This window comes from Arvicola amphibius, chromosome 8 (genome assembly GCF_903992535.2).
Source record: "Arvicola amphibius chromosome 8, mArvAmp1.2, whole genome shotgun sequence".
NCBI classification, from domain to species: domain Eukaryota; kingdom Metazoa; phylum Chordata; class Mammalia; order Rodentia; family Cricetidae; genus Arvicola; species Arvicola amphibius.
Window position 1 is genome coordinate 104,899,238 of NC_052054.1, and position 13,571 is coordinate 104,912,808.

The 13,571-nt window shown below is 57.1% G+C and overlaps 1 protein-coding gene across 1 annotated transcript; it reads left to right on the forward strand.

Annotated features, from left to right (window-relative positions):
- The first annotated feature begins 4,401 nt into the window (after positions 1–4,401).
- Positions 4,402–11,572, forward strand: Ecel1 (endothelin converting enzyme like 1). Its single transcript, XM_038340159.1, has 17 exons — positions 4,402–5,187; positions 5,784–5,852; positions 5,960–6,070; positions 6,159–6,251; positions 6,424–6,548; positions 7,166–7,388; positions 7,866–7,964; positions 8,214–8,288; positions 8,417–8,520; positions 8,762–8,820; positions 8,901–8,952; positions 9,815–9,882; positions 10,017–10,141; positions 10,437–10,502; positions 10,887–10,982; positions 11,249–11,325; positions 11,473–11,572. Exons 1-17 carry the CDS (start codon positions 4,402–4,404, stop codon positions 11,570–11,572), a joined length of 2,328 nt encoding a protein of 775 aa, XP_038196087.1.
- The last annotated feature ends 1,999 nt before the right edge of the window (positions 11,573–13,571 follow it).

Genomic DNA, 13,571 nt, shown 5'->3' on the forward strand with positions numbered 1-13,571 from the left:
GTGGTGTACCCTTTAATCCGAACACTCAAAAATCGGAGGCAGGTGGATCTCTGAGTTTGAGGTCTACAATTTGAGTTCCAGGGCTTCACAGAGAAATAAAACCCCACCCCAAAAGCCATTACATAGCCAGGCATGATAGTGTGCTCTGGCCGTGATACCAGCTATTTAGGAGGTTGAGGCAGGAGGATTACTTGAGTCCAGATCAGCTGGGGTAACATAGTGAGTCCTTGTTGCAATAATTAACTAACTAAATAATAAATGAAAGATAAATTTAAAGTACAGTTTGAGCTGAGAATTACTGGATGGGCAGAATCCTGGGGAGGCCAGATGACCAGAGAGTGAAGACCAGGACTTTGAGAGGTGACAGACCCACCAGGAGGCTGGCACAGGACTCTGAAAGCAACAGGATGGCTGCTCTAGCTACCCCCAGACCTCACAATGGGCTGAGGCAGAACTGATGGGCACAGTTAACCCAACCAATGACAGCAACAGCATGACCAGAGTGGAGGCATGGGTCTGGGTGGTGGGTGGGGTGCATGCACCTGTGGCACCCCCATCGCCTGCGATGGGCCTTCATTTTCCCAAGGAGATCCACAGTTAGCAGTGTGCAGTCCTCTCTAGGAGCCGACCTTTCTACTCCTCCCCTCCCCTCCCCACCACACCAGCCACTAGGGAGAGTCATTTCATTTCTCAAATTAAAAATCCATTTTGTGCTGTGAATAATGGATGGATGAGCCTGGGGAGGCCGGGTGGAGGGCAGAAAGCTGGTTGTGGCCTAGGAGATACCACAGAACGGCTGGGAGACCAGGGCACTGACTGGATAGGGTAAAGGCTGGGGTGTATCCCAGAGCTGACACAAAGCAGGGGTCAAGGTTCTATCCCACATGGTATAGAGTGGGGACTGACCATAACTAGGTCTGAGACTGGTTGGTCTGGCTTCAAGCTGTAGCCCTCTTTTAGGGCAAGACAAGCAGCATCTTGGTATTGAATGTTCAATAGCCGTGAGTCCTTAGTGTGAATGCTGCTGTCCCAAAGACTGCCGGAGATGGGGCTGCTGGTGTTCCTTCCTAGAACACAGACCCAGTGATGCCCTATCAGCAGAGTTGTTGGGATATGTTCTCAGCTCATGTGGATGCAAGGAACTGCTTCCAAATGCTTCTCCGCTGTCCCTTGCACCTCTTTGTGCCTTCTCTGGCTGTCACGAGCCGAGCTGGGCTTCTAGCATCTCACTTGTCTCACTTGGGGCTCTGCTGGTCTCAGGTAGGCACGGCCGTGCCCTGCCACTCTCTTGTTAATCAATTCTGGAATCACCTAGTAATTGAAGAAGGATCTCTGAGAACCCAGAGACAAAGAGAGCAAGGAGCTGGAGTTCAGATCCTTGGGTCCCATTCCCCTTCCTTTTCTGAAGACAGGCAGGAGAAAGAAGGGGATAGGTGTCTGGACTGTTTCTGCGGGCAGCCTGACCACTGAACATGTCAGGGTGACGAGGACCAGCTGGTTAAAGGACCCAGTTCTAAGCTAACTCCAGCTGACTCTGGTCCTACACTCAGGGCTACTCTGTGTGGAGAACAAGATATTGAACAGAACAGGTAGACTGGAAGGTCCAAACAGCCTGGCTGGCAGATAGATGAATGATCAATGGTAGCTGAGCGTGGGAACGGTACCCGGATGAAGGCAGTGCAAGGGCTGACCCCGAGGCAGGAAACAGAGGAAGGGACTGAGGACCAGGGTCCCCATTCCTCCTGGAAAGTCCCTGGGGAAGCAGGTTTGCCTCTGTGCCTTCCTGTTGGAGTAGTTGGCTTCTTGAGACAATATCCATTTTTATATTTCTTGGAAATTTCACGGCATTCATTTCGGGGAAAATAAAAGCTGTCATTGCTGGAGAAATGATACCAATCAGGGCCTGAAAAGGCTGGAAAATTATCCTCCTGGAGATGGAATGTTGAGGGGAAAATGCAGATTAAAAGCACAAAGAGCCACTCTGCCACCGCCCTGCCCTCCCCTCCCCCTCATGGAAACACGGCATTTTGCGTAATTCCATTTCCCCTCGGTAGAATTAATTGGACCTGAGAAGAAATGCATGGGGCAGAGGAGGACCTTAGGATGGCCTGATTGAGAGACTTAAGAGACGGAGAGACAGACTGTACAGGCAGGAGGTTGGTAGAGGTGGTGGCTACTGAAGGCCAACGGAAGAACAGCCTCAGGGGAGGGTGGCAGGACACGGGATACATTTCTTCATTCCCACCTCAACACGGATTCCATCATATGGGTATTCACCAATGTCTGAAGCACTGCTTAGGCCAGGGCTGCAGGCGGGAGCCACAGGGCTGCAATTGTTGCTGCTGTGTGGTCGTTTGCCGGGGACACAGGGTAAGGCAAGGCAGAGAGAGCAGATTCCAGAAACAGTACCAGTTCTTTAGGAAGCTGCTAGTTCTCTGTCACTTGCAGGCCTCACCCTGTGGATACAGTGGAGAGGCAAAGATGGTTCTGCCTCTTGGGAGGAGGGAGAAACAACATTTCAAAAGGAAGTACAACGGTGGAAGGCCGCGTAAATTCACCCCATATAATCCCACGAGTAGTTCTGAGCGAAGTGGGGTGAGATCCCTGCCTCTCCCAGCCTACAGCATCCTTTTCTTGGCCCTTCTCCCTATGTGGGCCAGGGACTTCCTGGCAGTGACGGCAGGGAAAAAAAATAAGGTTGAGGAGGCCACAGCCTCAGCCTCTTCTTGCAGCCTCCCCAGCAGAGCTAAGTGAGGGGCACTGCACCAACCACAGAACCCAGACGGGGCAAGCATGAACACGAGGACAAAGAAGGGCTGATGCTGAGGGCGCCTGGCAGAGTGCGGGGCAAGATACACGCTCTTCACCTGCGCCTCCCACAGCCCATCTGAGTCCTCCCTGGGCTGAGCTGCTGTGGGCTCGGCCCAGACGGCCCTGTCGCCTCCAGACCTCTAGCTTCAACCCCTTTACCGCAGACTGTAGGTGGCTCCAAGCGGAGGCACCTCATCAGAAGGGACTGCCGCTTCCTCCTCCCGGGACAGATCCGGACTCCGGAGTTCTGGAGCCTGAAACTGGTGCACCACCCTCAGGAACGTATCTCGGCGGTCGTCATCCCCACCTCCGCGCTGCGGGAGCTGACAGGTAGCCCGGAGGGAAGCAGGGAGAAGGAGGGGTGCAGGGGGCGGGAGGAGGAGGGTGGAGCCGCCTGCGCGCCCCCTCCTTCGGGGCCGGCGGGCGGCGCGGCGCGGCAGCAGAGGAAGCGGCGGGTACACGGAGCGGCAGCCAGTACGGCTCTGCTCCAGCTGAGGCCGGGATTTGCTCCCGACTCATCAGTCCTCGCCCGGCCCAGACGCGCACCTGCCGGGTAAGTGTCATTTGGGTCCACTGCCGCCGAGGCCACACATCCCAGCCACCTCTGGGGCCACCGCGGTCGCTGAGCCGAGCTCCTTGGCTTTGTCTGTGTCCTCCCGGCTCTGGTTCCAGCTGCGGCTGCGGCTGCGACTCCAGGTCTCGGCTCTTAAGCTCCGCTAGCTGTACCGCGCAACGCAGGAGACTCCGAGCTCAGGGCCGGCTTAGCAGAAGGGGTGAAACTTCGCCCAACTTTGGGTTCTGGGGAGAACCTGTTGACGCCAGGAATGGCCCAGGGCTGCGATGGGTGGCAAATGGTGAAACCAACCTCCTGTCAGGGCCGTCGGAGGGTGGGGTGGGGTGGGGTGGGGACTGGTGTGGGCCGCTGCTTGGGGAAGAGGCTGGTGGGCTTTGGGGCTTCTGAAGAGAAACAGTCAGAAGCTGGCTTGGGAGTGGTCCTGCAGACCTCCCCGAGGACAAAGTTTGGGTGTCTGATAGCTTTTAGTGCAGAGAGCAGAAGGAGGGTTCAGGGTCCGCATAAAGGCGCCCCTGACCACACCTCCTTTCTTTGGCTTCTGCTTCCCCCCTCCCCCACCTAGCCTTGACTGGATCAGATGATGGGCAAGAAAGGCAAAGGCAAGGAAAACAGGTTGCTAGTGAAGCCCCACTTTGTGCTCGGTGCTCTTTTGCCTTGTGTCAGGGAATCCCAACTCTGCGGTGACCATGCGGGGACGTGGGAAGGCAGGTTAAAAGGCTCCTATTCCCGTACGAGCTGATGGCTACTGAGCCCTCCTCTTTCCTTCTTCCTTGGGTGGCGAAGTGAAGCCAGGCGCAGGCTTTGGTTGTAGATCACAGGTGGCCTCCATCTTCTTAAACTAACCTCCATCCCTTGTTCCTGGGTCCCCCTCGCTTTCTAGCGCCTCCTCTGAGCCTGCTAATGTTCCCTTCCTACAGCTGCGACCGAGGGCCATGTGGGTGCCCATCAGGAAGCCCGAAGACAGAAACAGCCTATAGCCGACCAAACCAGGCGTGTGTGGCCACATCCTCAGCACCATGGAGGCCCCGTATTCCATGACAGCACACTACGATGAGTTCCAGGAAGTCAAGTATGTAAGCCGTTGTGGTACTGGGGGCGCCCGAGGGACCTCCCTGCCTCCAGGCTTCCCGAGGGGCGCAGGGCGCAGCGCTAGCGGGGCCCGGGCCGGGCTGCCGCGTTGGAACCGACGCGAGGTGTGCCTGCTGTCGGGGCTGGTGTTCGCCGCCGGCCTCTGTGCCATCCTGGCGGCCATGCTGGCACTCAAGTACCTGGGCCCGGGAGCGGCGGGAGGTGGCGGAGCCTGTCCCGAGGGCTGCCCAGAGCGCAAGGCCTTCGCGCGAGCCGCCCGCTTCCTGTCTGCCAACCTGGACGCCAGCATCGACCCGTGCCAGGACTTCTACTCGTTTGCGTGCGGGGGCTGGCTGCGGCGCCACGCCATCCCCGACGACAAGCTCACCTACGGCACGATCGCTGCCATCGGCGAGCAGAACGAGGAGCGTCTGCGGCGCCTGCTGGCGAGACCCGCGGGAGGCCCCGGCGGCGCTGCGCAGCGCAAGGTGCGCGCCTTCTTCCGCTCGTGCCTCGACATGCGCGAGATCGAGAGGCTCGGGCCGCGGCCCATGCTCGAGGTCATCGAGGACTGCGGCGGCTGGGACCTGGGCGGCACGCCCGATCGCCCAGGGGCTGCTCGCTGGGACCTCAACCGACTGTTGTACAAGGCGCAAGGCGTGTACAGCGCGGCCGCGCTCTTCTCGCTCACTGTCAGCCTGGACGACAGGAACTCCTCGCGCTACGTCATCCGCGTGAGTGTGTCACCCCCACCCCACCACCGCAACCCCTGCGCTCTGCCTGAGACCTGGGACCCTTGGCGCCGCGTGCTCCAAGCTCGATCCCGCGCCCAAAATGCGGGTTCGGACTGCGAGGGGCGCGGGGAGGAGTGGAGCGCGCGGCGGGCAGAGCGCGGGAGGAGGGCGCAAGTAATTTCCCTGGAGTAATTGCCGTGTTTAGCTGAGCCGCGGGAGCCGCAATTCCCAGTCCTCAGGCAGGCGGGGCTCCGGGAGTGGGGAACCGCGGGCTACTGCCCTGAATGATTGGGGTTGACCAGGAATTCCAGAGGTGCCAACTCCCAGTACAGCTCCCCACTATGTCTCTACAGGTGGGGAAAGTGAAGGCTGTTGGGGAAGGAGTGAAGGGTGGGCTCCACAGAGACGTCTTAAGGACTAACAGTGACGGGGTTTGGCTAGCCTCTAAAGAAGGAGCGAGGACTTGGTTCTTGTGCTCCGGCAGCTTGTGGCAAAGGATCTATGTTTGACTCATCTTCTCTTTTGTGACAGTTGGGTGGAAACGCTGGAAAACTGGCCATTCACTTCTGACCTGTAGTTCCCGTTTCCCTCCTCAGATTGACCAGGATGGGCTCACACTGCCAGAAAGAACCCTGTACCTAGCTCAGGATGAAGAGAGTGAAAAGGTGCCTGGGTATGGGGTGGGGCTTCTGGAAAGGAAGGGGCCCCATGGAAGAGCCCCGGGGGTAAGTGTCTCCCTCCGGCTAACTGGGGAACTCCTGTCCCGGTGTAGATCCTGGCAGCTTACAGGGTGTTCATGGTGCGGCTTCTCAAACTGTTGGGGGCAGATGCTGTGGAACAGAAGGCTCAAGAGATCCTCCAACTGGAACAGAGGCTGGCCAATGTGAGCAGGAGGGGCCGGGAGCTCCTGGGACTGGGACCTGGGCAGGGAGCCTAGGTCAGGCCCCGGGTCTGTCTGGTCTCCACTCCAGATCTCTGTATCGGAATATGATGATCTCCGTCGGGATGTCAGTTCCATGTACAACAAAGTGACTCTGGGCCAGCTACAGAAGATCACACCCCATGTGAGTGTCCCCAGACCTGGTGGATGGGTGGTGCGAGGGCTGGGGTGGCAGGTCACCTTCCTTAGGTATGTCTGAGGTCTTCCATGACACTTCCACACCCTTGCCCACGTGCCTTTGTTGCCTCTCTTTGACCCTTTTGCTATCCCTTGTTTTCCTGTCCTTGGCCCCGCAGCTGCAGTGGAAGTGGCTGCTGGACCATATCTTCCAGGAGGACTTCTCTGAGGATGAGGAGGTGGTGCTGCTGGCCACAGACTACATGCAGCAGGTGTCCCAGCTCATCCGCTCCACACCCCGCAGGTGAGGCTGCACGTCCCTCACCCCTGCACTCCTGCCTCTTCTTCAGCAACCTAGAGCTGCCCACTGGGAGACCTTTGTAAACCCTGTCTCTGCTGAAGCCACGCTTCAGGAGGCGGGTGGGAGGGCTGGGATGGGAATCTGGTGCCCTCTCCTCCCCTGTGGGAGACTGAGTAGCCTGGGGTTCCCTTGAGCTGCCTTCACCTCCTAGGATGGTGAGGCAGAGAGTTTGAATGTCACTCAGGGATTTGTGGCTAAAGTCATACTGCACATGGGTCGATCCCTGGGGAAATCCTCCTAGTCTCTGCACATCCAGGGAAGGAAGAGAAGGCCATCTAGACAACCATCTCTGAGTGCTTGGTGCCCCATACGAAAGTAGGAAACGATGCTGGCCCATCAGGGTCATGCTTAAAGGCTATTAGCAAGATCATATTCTGCTGTACGGTGGGGCTTGAGACATTTCAAAGTTGATTTCTGCATATCTAAATTGACCTCTTTCATCTTCTTAGCGGGCAGGGTAGGGTACTGGGTCCTATCCTAGCTTGGGAGCACAGGGAGGTAGGACCGGGGTGACCTTCCTGCATGCCTGTCTGGACAATCCCGTTTTACCTGGCCTCCAGGATCCTGCACAACTACCTCGTGTGGCGTGTGGTGGTGGTTCTGAGTGAGCACCTGTCCCCACCATTCCGCGAGGCGCTGCACGAGCTGGCCAGAGAGATGGAGGGCAGTGACAAGCCCCAGGAGTTGGCCCGAGTCTGCCTGGGCCAGGCCAACCGCCACTTTGGCATGGCTCTTGGTGCTCTCTTTGTTCATGAGCATTTCTCAGCCGCCAGTAAAGCCAAGGTCAGGCTGCCCTGGGTCTAGGGTGGGGGTGCAGGTGGTGAGCTTGGTGTGGACAATGGAAGACCCCATGCTTCCCTTTGTGGCTTAGGGCATAGGTTGGGCATAGGGTTTAGCTGTCCCTGAGGACCTAGGATGCGCCTCCCTGGGCCTCTCCTCTCCTAGGAAGCTTGCATGCAGTCAGCTGCAGGCGGCTTGCTCTGCCTTTCCCCTGAGGGTCCTCCTTAGCCATGCTCGGGAGACATGATCTTAGAACTGGTCAGAACTGTGCTGGGATGGTTCCTTCTTTCAGGCTGGAAGCTTGCTCTCATGCTGCTGAGTGTAGGGACCTGCTTGCCGTGTCTCTCCTTAGCGTTCAGCATGGTGGGCTGCACTGAAGAAGTGGCATTAGATGACAGGAAAACCTCTGGTACCAGGGGCTGGGGTCAGGTCAGCTTTAGTTTCCTAGTTGACTCTTCGTCCTTGGCGTCTGACCCTCAGGTACAGCAGTTGGTGGAAGATATCAAGTACATCCTGGGCCAGCGCCTGGAGGAGCTGGACTGGATGGATGCCCAGACCAAGGCAGCAGCTCGGGCCAAGGTGAGATAGGGTCTGAGTCCCAGTAGTTGGTTCCACCAGTATTTGTTTGAGTGCCTACTGGGTATCAGGTCCAGGGAATAAGGGGAGGAAAGAGGCAAAGATACCTTTATGGAATTGTATGGAATTGACCGCTCTGCTCCGTCCTACCTTAATCTGAGTCCCAGGCTAGTCTGAAGTTCTTTTTATTTTTATGTTTGGCCTGGGAGAGGCTGTCTCCTGAGGCCTGGGTCCCTTGCTTCTCACCTGCAGCTCCAGTACATGATGGTCATGGTCGGCTACCCGGACTTCCTGCTGAAACCTGAGGCCGTAGATAAAGAATATGAGGTAGGCAGGCTTCCGCTGCCCCCAGGCCCCAGGGAAACCCACCACAAGACCAGGAGGAGTCACAGTTCTTCAGCCAAAGGTGTGGCCCTTTCCCAGCTCACGGCTGAGCACTGCCCATCCCCATGCAGTTTGAGGTCCACGAGAAGACCTACTTCAAGAACATCCTGAACAGCATCCGCTTCAGCATCCAGCTGTCCGTCAAGAAGATTCGACAGGAGGTGGACAAATCCACGTGGGTGCCTGGCCCTGGGCTAGGGGTCAAGGAGGGCTGTGGGGGAAGCGGGGCGTGCTGGCATGCTGGGTACACAGGCCAAGTGAGCAGACCAAGGGGAGGGCCTAGCCCGAAGGAGGCCAGAGGATGCTCTGTTAGAAGCTAGCTGTGCTATGGGGACCACCTTGAAGGAAGCTAGGATGTGAGGAACCCCGGGGGAAGTGGTGTGCACCCTCCAGGTGACCCTGGCCTCCCTGCACAGGTGGCTGCTCCCTCCACAGGCACTCAATGCCTACTATCTACCCAACAAGAACCAGATGGGTAAGGAGATGTGTCCCGCCCCACCCTGGGGGTGGGTCTGAAAGTGGATGTGTTTCCCACTGACCATACCTTGCTCTCAGTTTTCCCAGCTGGCATCCTGCAGCCCACCCTGTATGACCCCGACTTCCCACAGTAAGTAGGGGACTTAAAGGGCGCACTGGGTCCGCCAGCCCTGTCTGCAGGTGGCAGGTTGTGGGGTAGGGGGAAGAACCGAGTGATTTCAGCCACAGACCCTGGGTTCCCATACTCCTGTTTCATGACATCTGTGGTTATTTGGAAGAAATTGTCTGCAACAGCTTCCTGACTATAACTGTTGCTGCAATAAAATACCCTGACCAGAGGCAACCTGGGGAGGAAAGGGTTTAGTTGTTTATACTCCCAGGTCGCAGTCCATTATTGAGGGAAGTCAGGCAAGAACCCACGGAGGAATGTCACTTGCTCACTCTCTAGCTTGCTCTGGCTCCTGTTCAGCCTATTTTCTTATACATCCCGGGCCCCCTGCCTAGGGATGGTGCTGGCCACAGTGGACTGACTGGTCTCTCCCACATCCATCATCAATCAAGGCAGTCTCTCAAAGACATGGCCGCCGACCAATCTGAGTTGGGCAATCCCCCACTGAGACCAGCTCAGATGACTCTAGGCTATGCCAAGCTTACAGCCAAAGCTAGCTAGCATATTTCTACCCATTTTAGGCTCAGAAAGTGAGAGAACTTAGAGATGAGGAAGGAGGCCTAGCCCTCTAGTGAATTCCTCAGTTTCCTTCCTGCTTCTTTTAGCTCACAGCCTCCATCAACTTTGTAAGATGTTGTTTCCCCAAACAAGGGTAGACATGTAGTCACTGGTACCTTGCATGGAGCCTGTGAGGAAGCTACGGGACACATGCCCAGGACCTTGGAGATGCCTAGACCTCTGAGGCCTCCCTGACCACCTGGCCAGGGGCAGTAGGGGCCTGGGCAGGTGAGGGCTGGGCCCTAACCTGCTGCTGTGGGTCCAGGTCTCTGAACTACGGGGGCATCGGCACCATCATTGGACATGAACTGACCCATGGCTACGATGACTGGGGTAAGACCTGAGAGGGTCTTGGGGGAGGGGGAGAACAGAGAGTGGGAGAGTCATAGGGATGAACTTAGTGCCCAGCCTGGCCTTACAGTGAGGCTCACTCTTGGCATGCTGGCATATCCGTCTGTTGTCCACAGGGGGCCAGTATGACCGGTCAGGAAACCTGTTGCACTGGTGGACAGAGGCTTCCTACACCCACTTTCTGCGCAAGGCCGAGTGCATTGTCCGTCTCTATGACAACTTTACCGTCTACAACCAGCGGGTGAGACCTTGCCACCTTTGTCGTCAGCGCCCCTTTGGCTGGCCACAAACTGGAATCATGCATGCTCACGCACATTTGCATGTACCCAAATAAGGTCCCTGCACACATGCTCTGGATTCCCATGTACATGAACAACCACATACTTCACCAAGAAGACGCGCATGGTACATGTGTAGGGGCTAGGGGAGGAAAAAGCGGTTCCTGAATTCCCTGGGAAAGGGGGAGGGGCTCAGGGTAGCCAGATCTGTGGGAGGCCAGCAGGCCCCATGTGGCTCCTTCTCCTTCCTTCTGGCAGGTGAATGGGAAGCACACACTTGGTGAGAACATCGCAGACATGGGAGGCCTGAAGCTGGCCTACTATGTGAGCCACCCAGCCTACTCTCTGTCTCTGCTGGGAATAGGTGGATGTGGAGGAGAACTCCAGACGAGGGACACAGTCTCTCCCTTCTCATCCTGCTGATGCTCTTGCCTAGACCAGGGGTCCTTTGGGGGAAAACAAACCAGAGAGGGTGCCACCTTCCCCGGTAGAACAGAGAGGACTGACTGGAGGGGGTGGCGCTATTCTGGGATCGATATGCCAAAGCAGGAAGGTGGACAGGCCGGGAGTACGACAGAATGGGTGGTATAGAGCTGGGTCAGGGGTTGGGGGGAGATGCTCGTGCTCGTCTTCTGGTGGGGGAGGACAGAGAAGGAACAGCATGCAGCGTGAGCGGTCACAGCATCTCCCGGCTCTCTGCACCGCCAGGCCTATCAGAAGTGGGTTCGGGAGCACGGCCCTGAGCACCCGCTGCACCGGCTCAAGTACACACACAACCAGCTTTTCTTCATTGCCTTTGCCCAGGTGGGCTGGATGGCGAGCTTGACAGGGGCTGGGCAGGGGCTGGGCAGGGGCTGGGTAGGGAACGCGGTCTCCAGGCTCAGTCTCAAATGCACTGGCCTCAATGGCCATTCCCAGGGTCCAGCCTGTCTCCCATCACCTGTCTGTCCTCTTGGAGATGATGGCCCGTGGCTTCTGCTGGGGCCTAAGTGGGGGGAAGGGGGAGGGAATAAGCAGCAGACGCCTGGTCCCATCTTTCCCCCTCCTTCCCTTGGCCGGCTGGGTCCCAGAACTGGTGCATCAAGCGACGGTCGCAGTCCATCTACCTGCAGGTGCTGACAGACAAGCACGCACCTGAGCACTACCGGTAAGCCCGCCCGCCTTTCTGGGCAGCCAGTCCCCTCCTTGTGTCTGCATGGGGGCAGAGGGACAAGAAGGGACATGGGTCAACCCAGAAAAAGCGCCAGGGTAGCTGGAGAAGCTCACACTGCTGGGGTTTCTCCCCCCATCCCAGGGTCCTGGGCAGTGTGTCCCAGTTTGAGGAGTTCGGCCGGGCCTTCCACTGTCCCAAGGACTCTCCCATGAACCCTGTCCACAAATGCTCTGTGTGGTGAGCCTGGCTGTCTGTCTGCCTGTCTACCTGCACGCCCCCACTGCCCTGCACGGATGACTTCCACCAGCTGCCGGGGAAGCACGAGCCCCAGGCTGCCCCGCTCCAGGTCTACCTGCCTTCCAACCTCTATGCGACTGTCTTCCCATACCCTGCAGGCCTTTGCTTCAGCAAGGGCCTGGAGTAGGGGTAAGGCTAGGTTCTGGGGGCACTCAAGGAGGAGATAGGAGGTCCCTAAACTTGGCTGTAGGCAGCTGGACCCCAGCTGGGGCTGGACTGTACAGGTCCCACTGCTGTGTTCTTGCTGATAAGTCTGGTCAATAAAGCTGCTGTGCTATCTATGACCTTGGCCTCCAGACCCAGCGGCAATGGAGGGTCCTGTGGGTGGGAGGGTCAACGTGCAACACAGCTGGGACCCGAGAGACAGATGCTGGCTCCCTCTGTTTTACCTCTCTGCTAACTGGTGCTTCTTCTCTGCTCCCCACAGCCGTGAGGCAGCTTCCTTCTAGGGTACCCCTAGTCCAGCCCTGTGGCCTGCTGTCCTGCCTTTTACTTTTTGGGGTGATACAGAGACTTGCTGGCAATGGAAAGCCAGTTTTTCTCCCCCAGTGTCCCAGCCAGGCCTCCATGTCAGCTTCTCATCTGAGAAGGTGACTGGGGCCCCAGGTTCCATCGACTTGAGGCCAGCCCCCCTAGCATCTGGCCTTCTGCAGCTTGGAGTGAGGGCTCCTACGTGAGCTGAGGCGTGGCAGGTCATTAGCTAAGGGGCTGTAGGCACAACCAGTGGAAGGGTATGGAAAGTGCCACCTAGGCTAGACACGAGAGCCCACGGTGCTGCCCAGTCATGGAGAGCGGTGCCCGGTGAGAAGAGCCTCACGCTGGGTACCCGAGAGACCCCGTGTCTGCAAGGAAGGAAGTCAGTGGGCACCTGCCTTTCCTCCTGGGTCTCAGTTATCTGAACTTGGTCTGCAATGGTATGACCCTGATGAGGGGGCAGACTCTGAGAAGGAACCTCCAGAATGGCCAGTATAAGAGGGACAGCTCTTCCTCCTAGTCCGTGGTGGTCACACAGGAGTTCCAGTGTGACACCTTTGTCTGTGTTACCCTCTCGGTACAGTAAGTGAGCCGGGCAAGGGCCTAGAAATTGAAAGACCACACACGAGACCTGGGTCATTCAAAAGGAGATCAGTTATTCAACCTTGGAGAAATCCTTACACACCTAGCTGCTGCACAAGGAAGTCCCCCAGGCAGGTGGGAAATTGCCACACCTAAGATGGAGTGGCAATGCCCTATAGCTAATCACCAGGTGGGGCAGAGGGAGCACAGGAACAAACAGAAACTGTCCTCAAGATGAACCCCAGGAGCAGGGGTAGACCCATGGGCCCTACACCCCAGGTGTTGGAAAAAGGTGGCAAAGGGCACACTGCTCAGTCTTGAACACAAAGCCCAACTCAGAATTGCCCGTCAGGGACATTTTCATGACACTCTTGGAGGTGTGTCCCATGCTGGAATGGGTTCTGTATTTTCTTTCCTCTTGGCCCGGGTGCATATATAGCATGCCCCTTGGGTAGCTTGTATAGAAGGACACTCCTTGTGCCTTGATCTATGAGATAGTTTGGGGTCCTGATATCCCTCATGTCCTAGATTCACCCCATTATTCTGTACTGGGTCTAGATAGAACTGGGGCTCCAGACCCAGCCTCCATGTCTTGACCAACGTCCCCCAGTTCTACCCAAGTCCAGTCCCTTCTGCTTCTGTGGGTGCAGCCAAGGGAGATCTCAGGGTCAAATGCCAAGCTCCCCCAACTCCAACCATGTCCTGCTCAGGACATCAGTGGGGTGCTGGAAGAGGATATTAATTTCCTGGGCTAGAGATTGTTCCTGAGCAGGCAGCCTGAGTCCAATGTCATTGTGTGTCACCTGCTAGATCCCAGACTGTTGCCGCAAATAGACCCTTATAAACATCTTCATCACAACCCAAAGCGATGGATATAGCAACAGGTT